Source organism: Saccoglossus kowalevskii, chromosome 5, assembly GCF_978046115.1.
Source record: "Saccoglossus kowalevskii chromosome 5, keSacKowa6.1, whole genome shotgun sequence".
Classification (NCBI taxonomy): domain Eukaryota; kingdom Metazoa; phylum Hemichordata; class Enteropneusta; family Harrimaniidae; genus Saccoglossus; species Saccoglossus kowalevskii.
In genome coordinates, this window is record NC_140645.1 from 6566628 (window position 1) to 6586143 (window position 19516).

Consider the following 19516-nt stretch of genomic DNA (forward strand, 5'->3'; position numbering starts at 1 on the left):
CAATACTATATGTTAGATACAACATCACACATGTTAGATACACACTATACAGGGTGGATACAACACTATATGTTAGATACAACATCACACATGTTAGATACACACTATACAGGGTGGATACAACACTATATGTTAGATACAACATTACATATGCTAGATGCACATTATACCGGCTGGATACAACACTATATGTTAGATACAACATTACCGTGTTAGATACACACTATACAGGGTGGATACAACACTATATGTTAGATACAATATTACCGTGTTAGATACACACTATACAGGGTGGATACAACACTATATGTTAGATACAACATTACCGTGTTAGATATACACTATACAGGGTGGTTACAACACTATATGTTAGATACAATATTACCGTGTTAGATACACACTATACAGGGTGGATACAACACTATATGTTAGATACAACATTACCGTGTTAGATACACACTATATGTTAGATACAACATTACCGTGTTAGATACACACTATACAGGGTGGATACAACACTATATGTTAGATACAACATTACCATGTTAGATACACACTATACAGGGTGGATACAACACTATATGTTAGATACAACATTATACATGTCAGATACACACTATACAGGGTGGATACAACACTATATGTTAGATACAACATTACCGTGTTAGATACACACTGTACAGGGTGGATACAACACTATATGTTAGATACAACATTACACATGTCAGATACACACTATACAGGGTGGATACAACACTATATGTTAGATACAACATTACCGTGTTAGATACACACTATACAGGGTGGATACAACACTATATGTTAGATACAACATTACCATGTTAGATACACACTATACAGGGTGGATACAACACTATATGTTAGATACAACATTATACATATCAGATAGACACTATACAGGGTGGATACAACACTATATGTTAGATACAACATTACCGTGTTAGATACACACTGTACAGGGTGGATACAACACTATATGTTAGATACAACATTACACATGTCAGATACACACTATACAGGGTGGATACAACACTATATGTTAGATACAACATTACCGTGTTAGATACACACTATACAGGGTGGATACAACACTATATGTTAGATACAACATTACCATGTTAAATACACACTATACAGGGTGGATACAACACTATATGTTAGATACAACATTATACATGTCAGATACACACTATACAGGGTGGATACAACACTATATGTTAGATACAACATTACCGTGTTAGATACACACTGTACAGGGTGGATACAACACTATATGTTAGATACAACATTACACATGTCAGATACACACTATACAGGATGGATACAACACTATATGTTAGATACAACATTACCGTGTTAGATACACACTATACAGGGTGGATACAACACTATATGTTAGATACAACATTACCATGTTAGATACACACTATACAGGGTGGATACAACACTATATGTTAGATACAACATTATACATGTCAGATACACACTATACAGGGTGGATACAACACTATATGTTAGATACAACATTACCGTGTTAGATACACACTGTACAGGGTGGATACAACACTATATGTTAGATACAACATTACACATGTCAGATACACACTATACAGGGTGGATACAACACTATATGTTAGATACAACATTACCGTGTTAGATACACACTATACAGGGTGGATACATGATGTATACAGCGTCTAATTACTTTTGCTATTTACAAAACCAACCTATTTACGCATACGTTTTCAAAGCATTAAACGTGACGTAAAGCATTCCCTCTCTGTAGGTGATTAATTTAACAGTTGTTCGTGACATGCTATGTTATCTAGACCAGACCATCGGTTGCATTCTTTCATTCTACGGTAATTACCGAACCCAGCTTTACAATCTTTGCATTAATGACTGTTTGGCAAATTAGAAAATTCAGTTTGTTTTCTGTAACAGGTGGATTGGGTATTTAACAGAAATAAGATGCACCGTAATTCCTACAACACACAATACTGACATGACAATTGCTTGAAATCTATCGTCATGACAACAGTCTCAGAACTAGCTTATTTCAAACCTAACGGTAATTTCATTCTATCTGTATTTGTGAGAATGCTACTATGTGCATCTAAGCATGAAATCGCAGGGTTCGTATTTATAGTATTGCTCCAGTAATTGTAACGAAGGGAATAATTAATTGATATTTGCTGTAGTTGAATTCGTTTTGTTTTTATAAAGCCATCTCATCGAATCCATTCGTGTAAATAAAGCCAATCTGTGTGGCTTTCACGGTGTTAGTGTTTTAAATGTAGTTCCAACTTATGTTTACTTTAGTTTGCGTAGCCTGTAGTTTTATATAAACGAGTAGATACCAAACTATTTCTACTTTTAACCCTGGGCTACACATCAAATAAATATATGTAAATTAAAAAATGGTTCTACTTCGTTTGAGTTAAGTTAATTAAATTCAAATGACCTCTAATTGAAAAGGCAACCATTTTAATTGAAGTGACAAACAAGATAACTGAACTGTGTATTAAATAAAGTGAACCGTATTGGAAAACTGGACTAAACTATTTTTACAGTTAAATAGAGTATTTGTGTTATTCACTGTCGTTCTAAAACAATTATCAACCAAGTGAAAATTGTTTTAATGTGAAAACCAGATACGGGTGTTTAAACACATACTTCGCCACAAATCATTCTAACTGACTGACACTGTGACATACCTGGGTTAGGTAGGAATACTATGTATAACAGTTACTATAAACCGTGCCTTGCACATGTTCTATGTTCATTTCGCATAGTGGAAAATGTCATTTGGATAATTTTCGACTTGTCTAGTTCACTTTCCTTGAGTCGTTCTAAATTACTGAATATTGTATAATATATGATCAAGTAAAAATGTTATTGTTGGATATTTAGTAATGAGTACTGGTACATTTAGCTATGAGTAATATAAGATGTAATAATAAGTAACGAGAAATTGAGTAATGACGAATGAGAAACATAGTAACAACTTATGATAAATTTAGTAATAAGTAATGAGAAACATAGTAACAACTTATGATAAATTTAGTACTGACTAACGAGAAACATAGTAACAACTTTTGATAAATTTAGTAATGACTAATGAGAAACATAGTAACAACTTATGATAAATTTAGTAATACGTAATGAGAAACATAGTAACAACTTATGATAAATTTAGTAATGACTAACGAGAAACATATTAACAACTTATGATACATTTAATAATGACTAATGAGAAACATAGTAACAACTTATGATAAATTCAGTAATGACTAAAGAGAAACATAGTAACAACTTATGATAAATTTAGTAATGACTAACGAGAAACATAGTAACAACTTATGATAAATTTAGTAATGACTAATGAAAACATAGTAACAACTTATGATAAATTTAGTAATGACTAATGAGAAACATAGTAACAACTTGTGATAAATTTAGTAATGACTAATGAGAAACATAGTAACAACTTGTGATAAATTTAGTAATTACCAATGAGAAACATAGTAACAACATTTGATAAATTTAGTAATGAATAATGAGAAACATAGTAACAACTTTTGATAAATTTAGTAATGAATAATGAGAAACATAGTAACAAGTTGTGATAAATTTAGTAATTACTAATGAGAAACATAGTAACAACTTTTGATAAATTTAGTAATGAATAATGAGAAACATAGTAACAACTTTTGATAAATTTAGTAATGAATAATGAGAAACATAGTAACAAGTTGTGATAAATTTAGTAATGACTAATGAGAAACATAGTAACAAGTTGTGATAAATTTAGTAATGACTAATGAGAAACATAGTAACAAGTTGTGATAAATTTAGTAATGAATAATGAGAAACATAGTAACAAGTTGTGATAAATTTAGTAATGACTAATGAGAAACATAGTAACAAGTTGTGATAAATTTAGTAATGAATAATGAGAAACATAGTAACAAGTTGTGATAAATTTAGTAATGAATAATGAGAAACATAGTAACAAGTTGTGATAAATGTAGTAATGAATAATGAGAAACATAGTAACAAGCTGTGATAAATTTAGTAATTAATAATGTGAAACATAGTAACAAGTTGTGATAAATGTAGTAATGACTAATGAGAAACATAGTAACAAGTTGTGATAAATGTAGTAATGAATAATGAGAAACATAGTAACAAGTTGTGATAAATTTAGTAATGAATAATGAGAAACATAGTAACAAGTTGTGATAAATTTAGTAATGAATAATGAGAAACATGGTAACAAGTTGTGATAAATTTAGTAATGACTAATGAGAAACATAGTAACAAGTTGTGATAAATTTAGTAATGACTAATGAGAAACATAGTAACAAGTTGTGATAAATTTAGTAATGAATAATGAGAAACATAGTAACAAGTTGTGATAAATGTAGTAATGAATAATGAGAAACATAGTAACAAGTTGTGATAAATGTAGTAATGAATAATGAGAAACATAGTAACAAGTTGTGATAAATTTAGTAATGACTAATGAGAAACATAGTAACAAGTTGTGATAAATTTAGTAATGAATAATGAGAAACATAGTAACAAGTTGTGATAGATTTAATAATGAGAATGGTAAATCTTGTAATGAGTAATTAGAACAAAAACATTACATTATCACTCACTGTGTGGTAAACTATTTTTTTATGATAACCGATTTATTTGATTAGTTGTAAATACAAAGGCGGCGGCACGGAATTTTGCAGGGCGGGACAAGATCTACAAGATCTACCCACGAACCTTTTGCCGAAGGTGCAACCTTAATAGGAGGTCCGTCATCGCCCCCTCTGCCACCCCCCCCCTCCCGTGCCACCGTCACTGACATTACATACTGCATTGGGATGTTATTTCTCATTGTGTTTACCTAATTAATATTAATGATGACAGATGGTGTACGCATAAGCAACAGTATAGCTAGCGGCGTGTAAACTCATTAGTGTTCATTAAATTGGTGACACTGTCAAGAAACGTGATATCCTGTAAATTTACGCTGTTATTTGTGTCTTTCTCACATGTTATTATTCCATGTATATTCCTTTCCTGGTGATTTGAAATGATTAAATATTGTACGAGTCGTTCCTTGCGTACCCTGTCTTATTCGCCAAACGTGTATGTATGCCTGACTCAACATCATTGTGTGGGCGATTTAGACCCGGAGACATTGCGTAAACTAGATTGTTATTAGAACAGATGCGTGTCTTTGTAAGGTAAACACGTTATAATTGAAAACAAGCTCCATCGCTGCTTCCCATAGAAACAATTTCAAAAATGATATGATACATTTTCTTTAACGGATTGTTAGACTCAATTATATTGACTATGTGACACATAACAAATGAGAGGCTAGATAACACGAGTGGATGATATATGATGACGAATTTACAATTAACGAAATGCGACAAGCTTAAATCAGTGAGCTGTAACATGACACAACGGGAAGCAACACGACTTTGAAGTACTGCGATAAAATGCAAGGGGTATTTCAGGTTTTAGGTTAATGTCATATATTTCAGTTTAGTGGGTACTTCCATCAGATGATAGACAGCAATATTTGTTAAAAAATATTCGATGAGAGAAAGATGTGTGTTTTTTACCCAACGGCATTTTTTCTCATTTCTACGTCAAGAGATACGTGATTACCGCTAGTACTTTAAGACAATTCTGAATGTCTTTCCACATTCCAACTATAATTAGATAGGATGTTTAGTGAGTGCGTGCTGATGTCCTACTATGGGATTACAAACTATCTGTGTTACAACGCCGAAAAAAATCTACTAAAGTGAATGCGCATCTGAACAATTTGTGTCGATTCTACTCGTTTCTGATTTCGTTTCATTTCTCTGGGTACTTCAATCGATTCTCCCCCGAGATTGATTAGCAATTCTTAATTCATCGCATACTTCTCGAATTACGGACGAATGGAAATTCATGGTTTATGTGTAGTGGCCGTATGATATATTCAAAATCGTTTAACACGGAACGTGAAGGTGAACATAGAAATTGATAGCACACTTTTTCCGTCTTTGTTCATTGCCTACGTCAATACAGTACTGTAGATATCACACACCTCCGATGTGATTCTGATCTAATTAATTATTTTAAGGTATAATTTGATATACTAATATGAATTTATTCATATCATCAGCGTTGATAATTATTAACAATGCAAAATTTTTCTGCAATCAATACAAGTCTCACACATTCATTTTTATTGGTTCGCCAATTTCCTGCATATTCATCCTAACTCATGAATATTCATAATAGCTCATGCATATTCATGTTACAGCACAGCACTAGCGGTAAGCTCTCAGATGGGCTTCATGACCTGGTTTAATAAAAGCACAGCCAGTACATGAAATGAGGTCTGCGTTCACGCTCTTGAATTTTTAACTCGTGAGAGTTATTTGATGGAATATAATATGTGGTTTAGCATTACCTGATATAATTTTTTTTCCATTTCCAAATTTATTCATCCGCACACTGTGTACCCTTTACACAAGTGACGTTTATAATTTATTGTATTGATACGCATGTAGTATTTGACTATTTGGTTGTTATGGTTACTGCAAAACTACTTTGATATTGATAAAATGGGAAATTAAAAAATGGGAAGTTTTCTAATGCGTCATAATACAGAATCATGGAGCACAAACACACGTGGTATTCACATCTTACATTGTCAAATCATTTGTCGCTGTCACTGCCAAATATTACATAAGAACGTGCCAAACAACTAGCAACCTAAAATAACTAGTTATCAAAATCAGAACAGAATAAAATAACAATTCTTCAAGAGTCGTTGATGACAATAGAAGGGAGGAATATATAATCATTGTTTTTTTAACTATAAAACTAAAAGATGTATAATAAACCTATATTTTCAGAAAGCTGGGTCGTGAAAATGAGAATTTCTTCTTTGCTTGACGGATAAACCGAGTGAAGACCACTCTATTTGTCACGTTGCCTGTGTTATGTTACTCACGTGTTTGTAAGATGGTGCATCACAAAGAAACAGTTACTAGGCTGCTTTATTAATAACCGGAAGACGCTATATTTGCTCCAATAACCGGAAGACGCTATATTTTATTTCTCTAATAACCGGAAGACGCTATATTTTATTTCTCCAATAACCGGAAGACGCTATATTTGCTCGATATCTTGTAACAGAATCGTGAACATTTCGATAATTTACGATGAGTACGAATCAGTGGAAGTATCACATATTTCCATATATCATTTGATGTGTAAAGAAATTACTTGAATCACTTAGTTTTTTTATAAATGACATATTATCGAAAGAATATACGTTGCAGTGTTGTCCGTGGGAGTGAGAGTTGTACGTGCTATACAGTAATGAACAAATACTTCAACAAACAATACGTACTATATTGCACTATTGTTTATACATATCGTAACATATTTCTATTCTGTTCTCTTATACTTATTGAGTATATATGACAATTACAATAACACTAATCATAAATACTGAATACAACCTTGTTCTATTGTAAATGAGAATGAATATCTCACCGGATAGTGTCATTTATCTACCATGCTATTGATGTTCACAACATTAATGTCATGTTACTTTTCAATTAACGAAGACAAATAATGACCCCAATGAAATAACGATATATAGCATTTTACTTATGTGAGTGATTATTACTTGACATTGACATGACATGACATGTGTGTCCCGTCTAGTCTTTATCGATCTGTGAATGTCTAATAAAATTCAAAAATGGGTATTTTGTAAATCCGATAAATGAGAACACAAATGAGAAAAGCAATTGTTTTCTTTTCATGAATTTGTTGCACCACATGCTTGGCATGTGTTGGATGAATTTCTAGTGTACGGGCCTTTATCATTGTAATAATAATGCTTTGAAACTCGTCATAAAATCGACAACGAATTCATGTGAACTAGACTTGATTCCCACAAGAATTTAGAAGCAATATATACATGTAGTCAAAAGCAGTATTTTGAGTATTTAAAATTCCTCTCTGTCATGATATCCTGTTCTTAATGGACAGACAAAAAGTTGTTATTTTGATATTACTGGATTTGACTGACTGCTGCATATGATACAGATGACGTTGTTTTTATTATATCGGTCAGAAGCGTATTTCGGTGACAAGTTCTTTTATAGTTTAGGTAATATTTACCGGACATACGGCAATGCGTATCTGTGACTGGTCATGTATAACCTTGTAGTTCTGGGAAATTTGGTGTTCCCCAGGGATCTGTCCGTGGCTAATCTTATTTAATATTATACATGCACTCTTGGCCGCATTGTTGAACGTTTTGGTATCTGAAGATACGCAGCTTTATTTGTCATTTGGACCAAAATGTCTTGATATTTCTTAGTTCGTTCTTAGTCTTGGTGTTGTTTTCCTAAGTGAAATTAATATAACGAACCACATGGCTACTTTGTGTAGGTCTTCATACTTTCTATTATCTCACAGATTAATTAAGGGATGTACAGGCTACTCAGATATTAGTCCATGTTTTAGGTTATACTATTGCAGTTATATGGAAGGTCCAAAATATGGCAGTTACGTTAATTTTAGGAAGTCGACCACGTCACAGTAAATCTCATCAAACTGTCCTGGTTACCAGTAGGTATAGAATTCAATATAAAATGCTACTACTATTTTATCTACTTGTAGAGATAGTGCATTTCCTGTGACGATACCCCGATTATGAAAAGATTTACTACACAACATCGCACACTACTCTGACTTGAACGAATTCAAGATTTAAATCATTTTTGTAATGCACTCGTAATCAGTTTAATTGTAATTTTGATAATTTGAATAACACTTATTAGAGAAATTATAATTTTCTGAATAACAACAATTTTAGCAAAGAGATTTCTTTTCGTTCTGTTTGAATCCTTCGGTGTATTTAATGTACTTGGGTTTGAAACAGCAAGGTAATTTTTTTAAATATCCCACTTTTTGTTTTATGTGGATAGGCGACTTTCGAAAACTTTATCCTTTTTCTCGGCGAAATTGAAAACGCACATATGTACCTGTCTAGTTACTAGGACATAGTATCTAGTTACTATGAGGTAGTATCTAGTTATTACAAGTTAGCATGTAGTTATCACGAGGTATCATCTAGTTATTGGAGTTAGTGTTTATTATTTACCTATCACCAAACAGTAGAACTGTGCCTTCACTTTTTCAAAGATCGAATTTTATTTTATGGCATCAACGTTGAATGCCTCCAAGCTTGTTGACAATTAAAACTCTTTTTCTTTCTACATTGGACGCAAAATAATTAAACCGTTTAGGAAATCGTTCACACAAGCGCACACAAGATGTATAAATAGTTCATAATAGTAATACGACAAAGTATAAATTCGGGCAGTATGGGTTAGCATTGGCCTACGTTTTGCGTCGCTTTACTAGTAAAGTCTGTTACGTGACCAGTTTGTTGGAACATGATCAAACGTATTGTGTTCTGTACTTTTCAGTGAACCGGGACGAGCCCTGATAGTCACGCAATTCTGTGTATTAAACTCTTCAATACTAACTCAATGATATACTAGTAGTCATTTACAGTCACGTGTATCTTAAGGTGGATAGTAAAATTGACATTTAGACAACAAAACGTCACCCCAATAGAAATAAGTTAAACAATAAAAGTATGGATGGAAAATATTATAACGAAGCGAGTTATAGTTGTTTTTTCAGATGAAATTTGCATAATGTTTACATTTGTTTGTTTATGATTGGCTTTAACTCTGATGACGCCGCTCTCCAATGTTAATGAGGAGCAAACATGTTTGGGTATTATATCCACAACACGTCATATATTTAACCAGATTTTGAAATACGACCGTCAATGGTCAGGGGCGGATCTAGGATTCTGGAATGGGGGGGGGGGCGATAAGTTGGCCGAAGGCCAAGTTCGCGAGCGCCGATGACGCGAAGCCCTGTTGATTGGATGCGGCCCCCTCGGCCCCCTCTAAATCCGCCCATGATGGTGATCACTATGTAGTAACGCTAGTGGCCAGTATTTATGTCGACAACAAAACTAATGTTCTATTATTATACTCGTCTCCATCATTTGTTAATGTGGGTATTCTAGTGATATGTGCATTGAATTGATTTAAATCCATCTAGTATTTTGCCAGAAAACCAGGAATATGTTGAGCTAGATATTGGAGCTCGTGCGATGCACATTACGTAATACGAGAAATTTGCAGGTTCGACCATGTCGTCACTGTAACGTAACGGTTTAATGAAAATCCACCCGATCATTTCTCGGAAAGCAAACGGCTGTCACAGATTTTACTTCAAAAGTACGGTAATGATTACGTGTATATTATTTTTCCGTTGGTAAACTAACCAATAATAAGTCAGGGTTGTATGTGAGCTACAGTACTACGTGTTCTACATCAATGACCTAACATCCAATCAAGAATTACGTATAGTGTATTTTTTTAGATATGTAAATAAAAGCGTTCTTAGTGACAGGTATAATACTAGTACAATATTGCCACGGGTTTGTTTGTTCATTTTAAGACCAATTAAGCGTTTGCGTGAAACTAAGGTTATCATTTGCACGTGGTCTTGGCACAACCACTGATTTTTGCAGCTATTTGTCATCCTGGCATAAAAACGCCTCGTTAATCAGAAGCGGTCTCATCAACTCTATTATTTGCACTACGAAATTTACATCGCCTGTCCAATTGAGTCGAAGTATATATGCAGGGAAGAATTTATTACCTCAAAAAAAAAAAAAAAAACTATCGACAAACAGGCTGCACTCTGATTGATCTGACTGTTCGGTTTGAGTCAATCAGACACAATCTTGTAAGTAGGTTCGCACTGGCTCCAGTCGTGCACATATTCCATAAGTAGCACCTTAAGGCATAGCGTTGTATACCAGGTCACGTGATTAATGCCTTCAGACTCACATTATGTTGTTATAGATGTAAGTAATATAAACATCATCCAGCATTTATGTACAATATTAATCAGCCCAGGGTTATACATTGGTAAATACAAATGTAGGTACAATGTGACCTTTAATTTACACCCGTAAACGTGCCATTAAAACAAGAATAATTACGTCCCTCGTTATTACGATTACCACTGTGATTTATTTTACTATTCCCAAAACCGATCATTTACCAACCACACCTTTTCCTTTTTGATGAATATTTATTCCTGCCGATTCGACCGGTTGTTGTGATTTACTGATTCATTTAAATTGAAACTAATTGGTCTTCATAAAATATGTGTATACAGATAGAAAGTTTGTCCCAATTCAATCAGGTATACTTCTGAATTAATAATCTAGTCTGTAATCCAATATTGTCAGCTAAGCGTCTCGGGGATTCGGGTAATGGTTAAACGATGTTTGTTGAACAGGATTTATTATTTATATAAATGGAACTACATTGTATTTAGTTACGGCGTGTTTAATGGGGATACCAATATCCTATAATACAATGTTGCCATTTTCTGGAGTCGATAATCTGATTTAATGGAGACACAATGACAGGTCAAGTTAGTGCATACCGCGATGTCAGACCCATGTGTCGTTGTGCACTACATATTATAGATACCATTATGTTGTAGATACTGGGAAATGTTAGTGACTGTTCATGTTCATAGGCATGGTTAGATATTCATACATATTTGATAATGACAATACAAATGACTACCAAACATACAAATACACATGAGTCGTATATCTTCCTATACTAGCCACATTTATTCTTTTAATATATATATATATGTATGTGTGATATCTCATGAGTGATTTTATACTATCACAGTAATTAAATGTTTGTAGTAATTTTCATTTAATCAGAACCTCATCCGAACTTCTTTAATGAATCTGATAATATAGAGTGACTAATGTGACATTCTATCTATCATAAATATTCCTTATGCAGCCTCAAGGGACGGTAAACTAGAACACTGATCGCAATTCGTGAGAGTGTATTAAATATTTCGTACAGCATCCGAGCACATTTGTGGGAAGACCGCCGTTTATGAACTTTACTCTATTTAATTAGAAATATAGCTATTTTTGGAGCTAACACTATATTCACTCCCCGATGCCTAGCTGATTGAAACAAATTTAACATGACACACGTGTTCAGCTGATATCTGAATATAACATAAAACTCAAATTATATCCCACAAAGGACAAAGAGATATGGTCGTCAAATAGTTTATATGAACATTATTCTACATTGTCAACTATATTACGTCTAATTAAATCTGAGTTTGAAATAAAAAAAAAACTCACAGCTCACGTTTTTAAAGCGTATGAGCTTCTAGTGTTATTTCTAAACATAATGTAGGTCCGTTAGGGATAATTAGAGGTAACAAAACTATCGATACAGTCAAATGTATTGTTTTAACATTTGTTTCCCATTATTTGGTATTACGCACAAACATGTAAAACACATTGTAAAAGTTTATGCTTGCTTTAAAATATCATGTCTGCATATCATTAACATATTAAACACTTTCAGCTGATAATACACTTCTCTTATGTCAACCTGCTCCAATGTGACTACGGTTTATTATATTCAGTACTGAAATTAACAACTGAACACTTGACATTTGCGTAACGGTTATTTCGATTCTGCGATTGAAGGACAGATAAGGGTATTGTAAGAATTTATAATACGGGTTGATCATGTTATTATCAGAGCGTGGCGTCTTGTTGTGAAGAACGATTTCCCCCGTTAACGTAATACTACACTACTGACGTCACGAGTTCCTGAATGCGGTGTTTACAAAATTCACATTGTATCGGTGTTACTAAATGATATATCCCACCAGCTTGTCGACGAAATGATGCGATTTTCGAAATCAGTGACAGTTCAAGGAATACGCGTGGAAAAGTAAATGTCCTGTAGTCCGATAATAATCTAGAGCCGCGGACGTGTGCCTTGTTTTCATGTTAGATAGATGAGACAACTACTAAATTAAATATGCATATACTAAATCGCCCGAATCGTTTACGTGAAATGTAATGTTATTATTCAAACATGATATTGTAATTGCACCATGACATGTAGTAAATTGTGCATAATATACATAAATTATATCTCCTCTTATTCCCGCTTGTTGCATGATCGATAACTTTCGATTCCATATCCTGCTTTATATAAACATGTTTTGCATAATAACAAGACAGTCTAACAAGTATCTCCACAACATTCTGAATACATTATTATTGACAAATCATTTATATACCAACTACATGTTCATTAGGCTGCTGGCACAACATAATTAGATTTAATTGAATCACTAATTATACGGCTTCGTCTTTTCATATCCCGAAATGTTGAATTTTATATAGCTTCGATGCATTAATATTGTGCAAAATTATACTTTTTCATATCTCCGTATGACCTTTCTATGATCAATGCAATGGAATTTGAATCTCACCGACCTGAGAAAGTATAGCAGATTTGATAGTTCCGTGAACAAGTCACGTTGCCATTAGCTAATTTTAAAAAGTGTACTGAACTGTATGATGATATGGTTATGCATTTAAAACATACTAAATTATTCAAAAATTGGGTCATTATTTGCAAGCCTAAGGAAACTCATATGGGCAGAATCTCCTATATTGGGATTGGTTCGGTTTTCCTTTATTGCGCAATTGATCAACTGTACAGTGGAGTCATTTTGGTTCTCATATTACCCTGGGTAATACTAGTCCGACCAGTAGATTGATTGTTTATTCGTGTCACATATTTAGTGGTTACCACTGTCTAGTCTGTTAAAACACAGATAATAACTGTGACCTAGCAATACGATTCAATGCATGCATGTCTATGCATGTTTAGTTCCCTTGATTCATTGCAATTCATATTTATCTGTCCTACCTAGACACAGGAGTAATTTTTTTATATTACTCATGTTGATTAGCTATAAATTATTCTGAGACATTGACACTTTCAGAGTGGCGTTTTAATATCAATCACATACATCAGAGTCGGTATATATCCCCGTACACTCATAATGCATATGGACTATGCGTTGTACTGATATAAAATGGGTTGAATCTGCAAGTAAATAGCCGAACAGACAACTTAAACGTCGCTTGTGTTTAATTGGTATGCTTGCAGGGTGTCCTAGAGCTATACAGTCGGTAAAATCTCGAGACTGTAGCCTTTTGAGGTTGAATGTACGCCATGTGACGGTTGCTTGATTTATTAATACTTTATGTCATAATGCCGTGTGTTTCATACGAGTTGAAATCTGTCAATTAAAACAACAGACATCTTGAAACTTGCTGCAACGATTAATGTTGCAAATTTGTGATGAATTAAGTGAGGTAACCTCAAAGTAAACTATTTACAAAGTGAAATATTGATTGCTTTGTAATGTATTTAAAGTATATCGTGCTTAGAATAATTTAAGCTGGAGATAAGATTTACATTATTTCTAATGTAGTATATAAAACAATGTCAATCGCAAAAGTTCACAGAATGGTGTGTTTTTCAATTATGCAGACAAAATAAATATGAAATATAGTTGTCACATTGTAATCAAATCGTATTGTGCGTGTGGAATTAACATTACTTACTAGTGACTATATTGTTCAAAGTGTATATTATAATACTACGAATAATTTATTGATTTACAGGTCACCGTGCAAGCCACGTGTTCCACCCTAGCAATAATGACTAGTGTATATTATAATACTACGAATAATTTATTGATTTACAGGTCACCGTGCAAGCCACGTGTTCCACCCTAGCAATAATGACCCTTGACCGATATTGCGTGATTTCTAAACCACTAAAGGCCCGCGCTAGAAGAACAAAGAAGGCAGTAGTGTTGGCTATTGCCATATCCTGGATAGGTACGTAACCATGTGTTATATATATAAGCCATAAAAATGAGTACAATCCATTGAAATGACAGTGATATCAACTGTATTATATTCTTTTATATTTTTTATGTTATTCTATGGCTAAATCCCCGGACATTCATATTAAATTTGAATTATTCTATTAAACAGTTATCATTATATTTTCTGCAAGTTTCTGGTAAGCGAGATAGGCTGAGCTAGATGTACTCACTACAGTGGCGGATCCAGCAAAATGTATTGGGGGGGGGGGTCCAAGCTTCGCTTAATATATACGGAGCGTAAATCGCAGAGAAGCTATGCGTAATCCATATGATATGAATCGTCATGCGTTTGGGAGAGGCCATGGCCCCCCTGCGCCCCCCCCCCCTCTGGATCCGCCACTGACTCACTTTTTGAAATATCTGACATCACTTCCTGTTTACTTTTATTCGTACTGTAGGATTGTGTTGTATTTGACTATTATGTGTTTGGATATCGTTATGGTGTTATTTTCATTTTACAAACCTCGCGGGCACACAACAGCAAGCAACAACATTAAACAACGTATAATTGACAAACTGCGAATGTTTAAGCTAAAAAATTATTGTGCGTACAGTGACTGGCATTTGATTAACTGTTACGGAAATTAAGTGTAATCAAATAGAATTAAGTATAATCTGAAGTACTGACAAACAATCCATTAACCAAATATCAACAGTCTTAGGGGAATCTCAACAACAAAGTACAATACACATATAACATTTATTATACCTCATGATCATGACAGCCAATCAGATTACCGTATTAGAGGTTGACATTTTTGTATGTCTACCTCTTGCCATAATTGTATGTCAACCTCCATCCGGGTACCTTCCTCCTCAATTTACCTGATTTACGTGAATAACTTGTCAGGGTAACAAGATACGCGGCAATACTCGTGAACTGATTTGTTTGCTAAAACTATATGTCCACCTCTGTTGGGGTGTTCATTTGTATATGTACATGGGACAAAATACATTTACACACATACATAGTTCAATGTGTACATTAGTACATACTAGTAAATTAATGTACTACACGAAAGAAAAGATTACGTAACATTCAAATGAACAACAAACAGTTTGCAAGGTGTTTGCAAAACAAAAGTGAGCATATTCTGCCCTATCTGTAGTACCCACCATATATTAAACGATTGGAATTTGACGATTTCTGAAGGGACCTTCTACATAGAACAAACAATCACCTGCGTAGGTCATCCGCCGTAGATAAGCTTGAATGTAAAGATAAGACATTATCTTGAAAAAAACATTAATGTTGATGTATGTTATATTGCGTATGTCTGGTGGATTAAATACTATTGATTTTCACGTCAGGTTAACAAAACTCTACATAAAATATGTTCGAACTTATTAATGTTATATTTGTTTTATTTATAATTTCAGCTTCCTTCTTAATGCACATACCAATAGCTGTGTACACAGAAGTTATGATCGATCCATACTACTTAACACCAGTATGTGTATCGTCGTTAATTTTTAAGCCGTTTCTCTCAAAGATGTACGACGTTTACAGTGTATTGGTTATGTTCGTCATACCGGTAACCGTCATCATCGCATCAACTGCCAGTATAGTGCATATGGTGTGTTGCATGCAATTACCATCTATGCTGCGCAAGTCACGCACCACCAACCAGCGAATAACACATAAATGTGGCAAGCAGACGACTCGCCGTGTAGTTACCATTGAAAATGAATTCCCCACCGAAAAGAAATTACACATTACTGCAATGGTGGTTATTGTTGCAGTGTTCTTCATCGTTTGCTGGTGTCCTGTCCACGCCATTGCGCTTTATTATTCGTTCGTCACCCATGAATCGTACAATCCTGTTGTCAGTATGAATCTCTCGGTTGTCGCCCTGTGCCTGTCGTACATCAACTCATGTGTAAACCCAGTCGTGTATGCTTTTGTCGGAAAAAAATACCGCAAATACCTGTTGGCCATATTTCCTTGTAGGTCGAAGCCTCCACCTCGCGATTATCAGATGAGCACGGTTGCTGTGGGATCACGAAGTTCAGTAAAGACATTATGAATCACGCTATACCTCATAAATATTTTTGTTCACTTCACTTCACTTCAGTAAATTATTTCTCAATGTTAATTTGCCAAATTTGTCAAGTTTGATTGTCTTCTAATTGTGGTACGTCTTAAAGGCAGGCTGACGTTTTTTTCTACAAAAATATTCCAAAATTCAGCCGATATTTATATTGTGCTTAATGTTAAGACGTTATACAACAAGTTACCGACTACACTTACTATTATATGTATTATCAGCAAACGAAGCAGCACAATACATTCTTCAATATTGCTGCACACATATAAAACAATTAAATGGTGGTATGAACTGAAATATTTCCACAAGTATATAGTATATACATTTACAGTAATTTGTGTGACTCCTGATGAGTATAATTATAACTGCGAGATTAGCATGCAATAGTTGAATCTAATGTTATAAGCCAGCACACTAGGCAATTATCTACTACAACTGAAGGTATATAGCCCGCAGCGTACAGTTAATAATTGTTTGTTATCTAGAATTTGGGTGATTTGGATGGACTAGCTCTCAACAGCTTGCACTGCTGCGCGGAGTTCAACAACCTGACACAGTCCTGGGACAACAGTACTGTACAATGAGATATGTATTCTATTTTCAACGTGTTTATTATTGAAAGAAAATTTTGCATGTCTTCTGGTGACCACGCTTCCAACCCGGCTGTGTGTTTTACGTATACAATTGTGCCCTGTGTGTTACCGGTGAATACCGCCAGAGTATCATCAATCCTCGCTTTCGGCTCGGATTGATACAGCACTTTGGCGCTATGCACTCATGTTCACTCACTCATCTTGGGATTATATATAAATATAACTCTAAATTCCTGTTAGAAGTGCCCGCGGATTAGATTAGACGCGATCGTGTCAGCTGCCCACGACACACACGTGTATTAACAAAACTGTCACAGTAACCTGTCCGTAATTGAACCTTCAACATGCGCAGCCAGCAGGGTATGTTTGCGTGGTTAGTCCTACATAGCACAGATCTATTAGAGTGGGATGTATGCGTTATTTGCATAAACTGGGAAGTATACTGTGATTTATTACACATCACGTGACCGACTATTTTGCATATTATATATATTATATATATTATATATATTATATGAGAGATGACATATTACATACATACATATACATAAAACTTTAGCAATAATTTATTTGCGCTCCTGCCTAGTGTTTTTCAGAATTTCTATCTGTTTATAGTAAATACTTTCACAACCCTCTACATATAATTGTAAATAACTACCTGTAAATACGTGTAAACTAAATACCCTCGTTTTTCTTCTCTTGTCACTTAATATGTCAACATATAAATTTATCTTCGGTTATTTAAAGTTTAACCGATCGGCTAGGTCTGATGAGTATAATATAATGATATTTATGTATATAACGCAGTAGTTTATACTCGTAGTCCCTGATACTTATTCAATATAACAAGGCGTTTTGATCAATGACCATTTATCGATAGTGTGAACTGGTAGAGTGAAGGTAGTGGATTAAAGAAATGTACATCACATCACACGGGAATCACGTGATCGTTTTTTCTTAATTATATGCTATGGTTCCTAGATGGAATATGACTTTCTGCTCTACAAATAGTCATACAGATTAATATTTATACTCTGAGAATAACCTTTATGTATGTCTTGTTGGTTCAATTGTTGGTTTTCTAATTTTAAATAGAATTTTAAATGCTTTATGAAAGAGTGGTTTATAAAATTAAATAGAGGATCTCCAATGAGTGACCGTGTGATATCTGATAAATTTGGGTTTGATAAATCCGATATTACATGGTCAAGAATTTGAGATCAAAGCCAAACACTGGGCGCATTGATTCGGTCGAACAAGTAAAAGTGAAAAGTCATTGAAGAGACAAAACTTCAAGCGATCAAAAAGAACTTTTAATAAAAGTCCAAATACCAAACTAGTTAGAATATAAATTGCATTATTTTTAACTTAAACACTTAAAGCGAAAAACGAAAGCAGTAAAAACTATTAAATACGTCAAAAAGCTGTAGGAACTACAAGTATTTATTGGGGATCACTCCATGACGTCATTGACATTATCCATGAGGTCGATTGAAAGTTATTATTTAGTTCTCATCTGATGACTGATAGGAATCATTTACATATATCCGACGTCTTTTCGGTGGACTTGTTGAACTACCATTGTTTGCCATTTACCCATTGTAATATGTGATCATTTCGATCAGCTAATGCTTTGTTTACTTTGAGATGCACATGTGTATGATTGACAGCAGACGAAACATTGTCATGCCCGAACTATTTTCGGGTTCGGAGAATTGAGACTGTGATCTTTAACATTTTGTTTATTCAACAGCGATAAAATCAGACATTATGTAGCATCTAAAAATCTAATAAGTATAATATTTAATAATTTATACATAATTTGTCATTAAAATGTGCCTCATCATAAGTGTTGCATAATTTAGTACTAACTTTGCTGATTAGGTCAAAGGTGAAATTAGTTGT

At 34.0% G+C, this 19516-nt stretch overlaps 1 protein-coding gene across 1 annotated transcript in view; it reads left to right on the forward strand.

The window, feature by feature from the left end:
- The window catches only part of LOC102809209 (G protein-coupled receptor 54-like), a 60612-nt gene extending 43615 nt beyond the window's left edge, over positions 1-16997 (forward strand). The window contains exons 2-3 of the mRNA XM_085499488.1: positions 14785-14920; positions 16351-16997. Of these exons, the coding sequence (XP_085355614.1) occupies positions 14785-14920; positions 16351-16997 (783 nt within the window). The remainder of the gene's footprint in view (positions 1-14784; positions 14921-16350) is intronic.
- The last annotated feature ends 2519 nt before the right edge of the window (positions 16998-19516 follow it).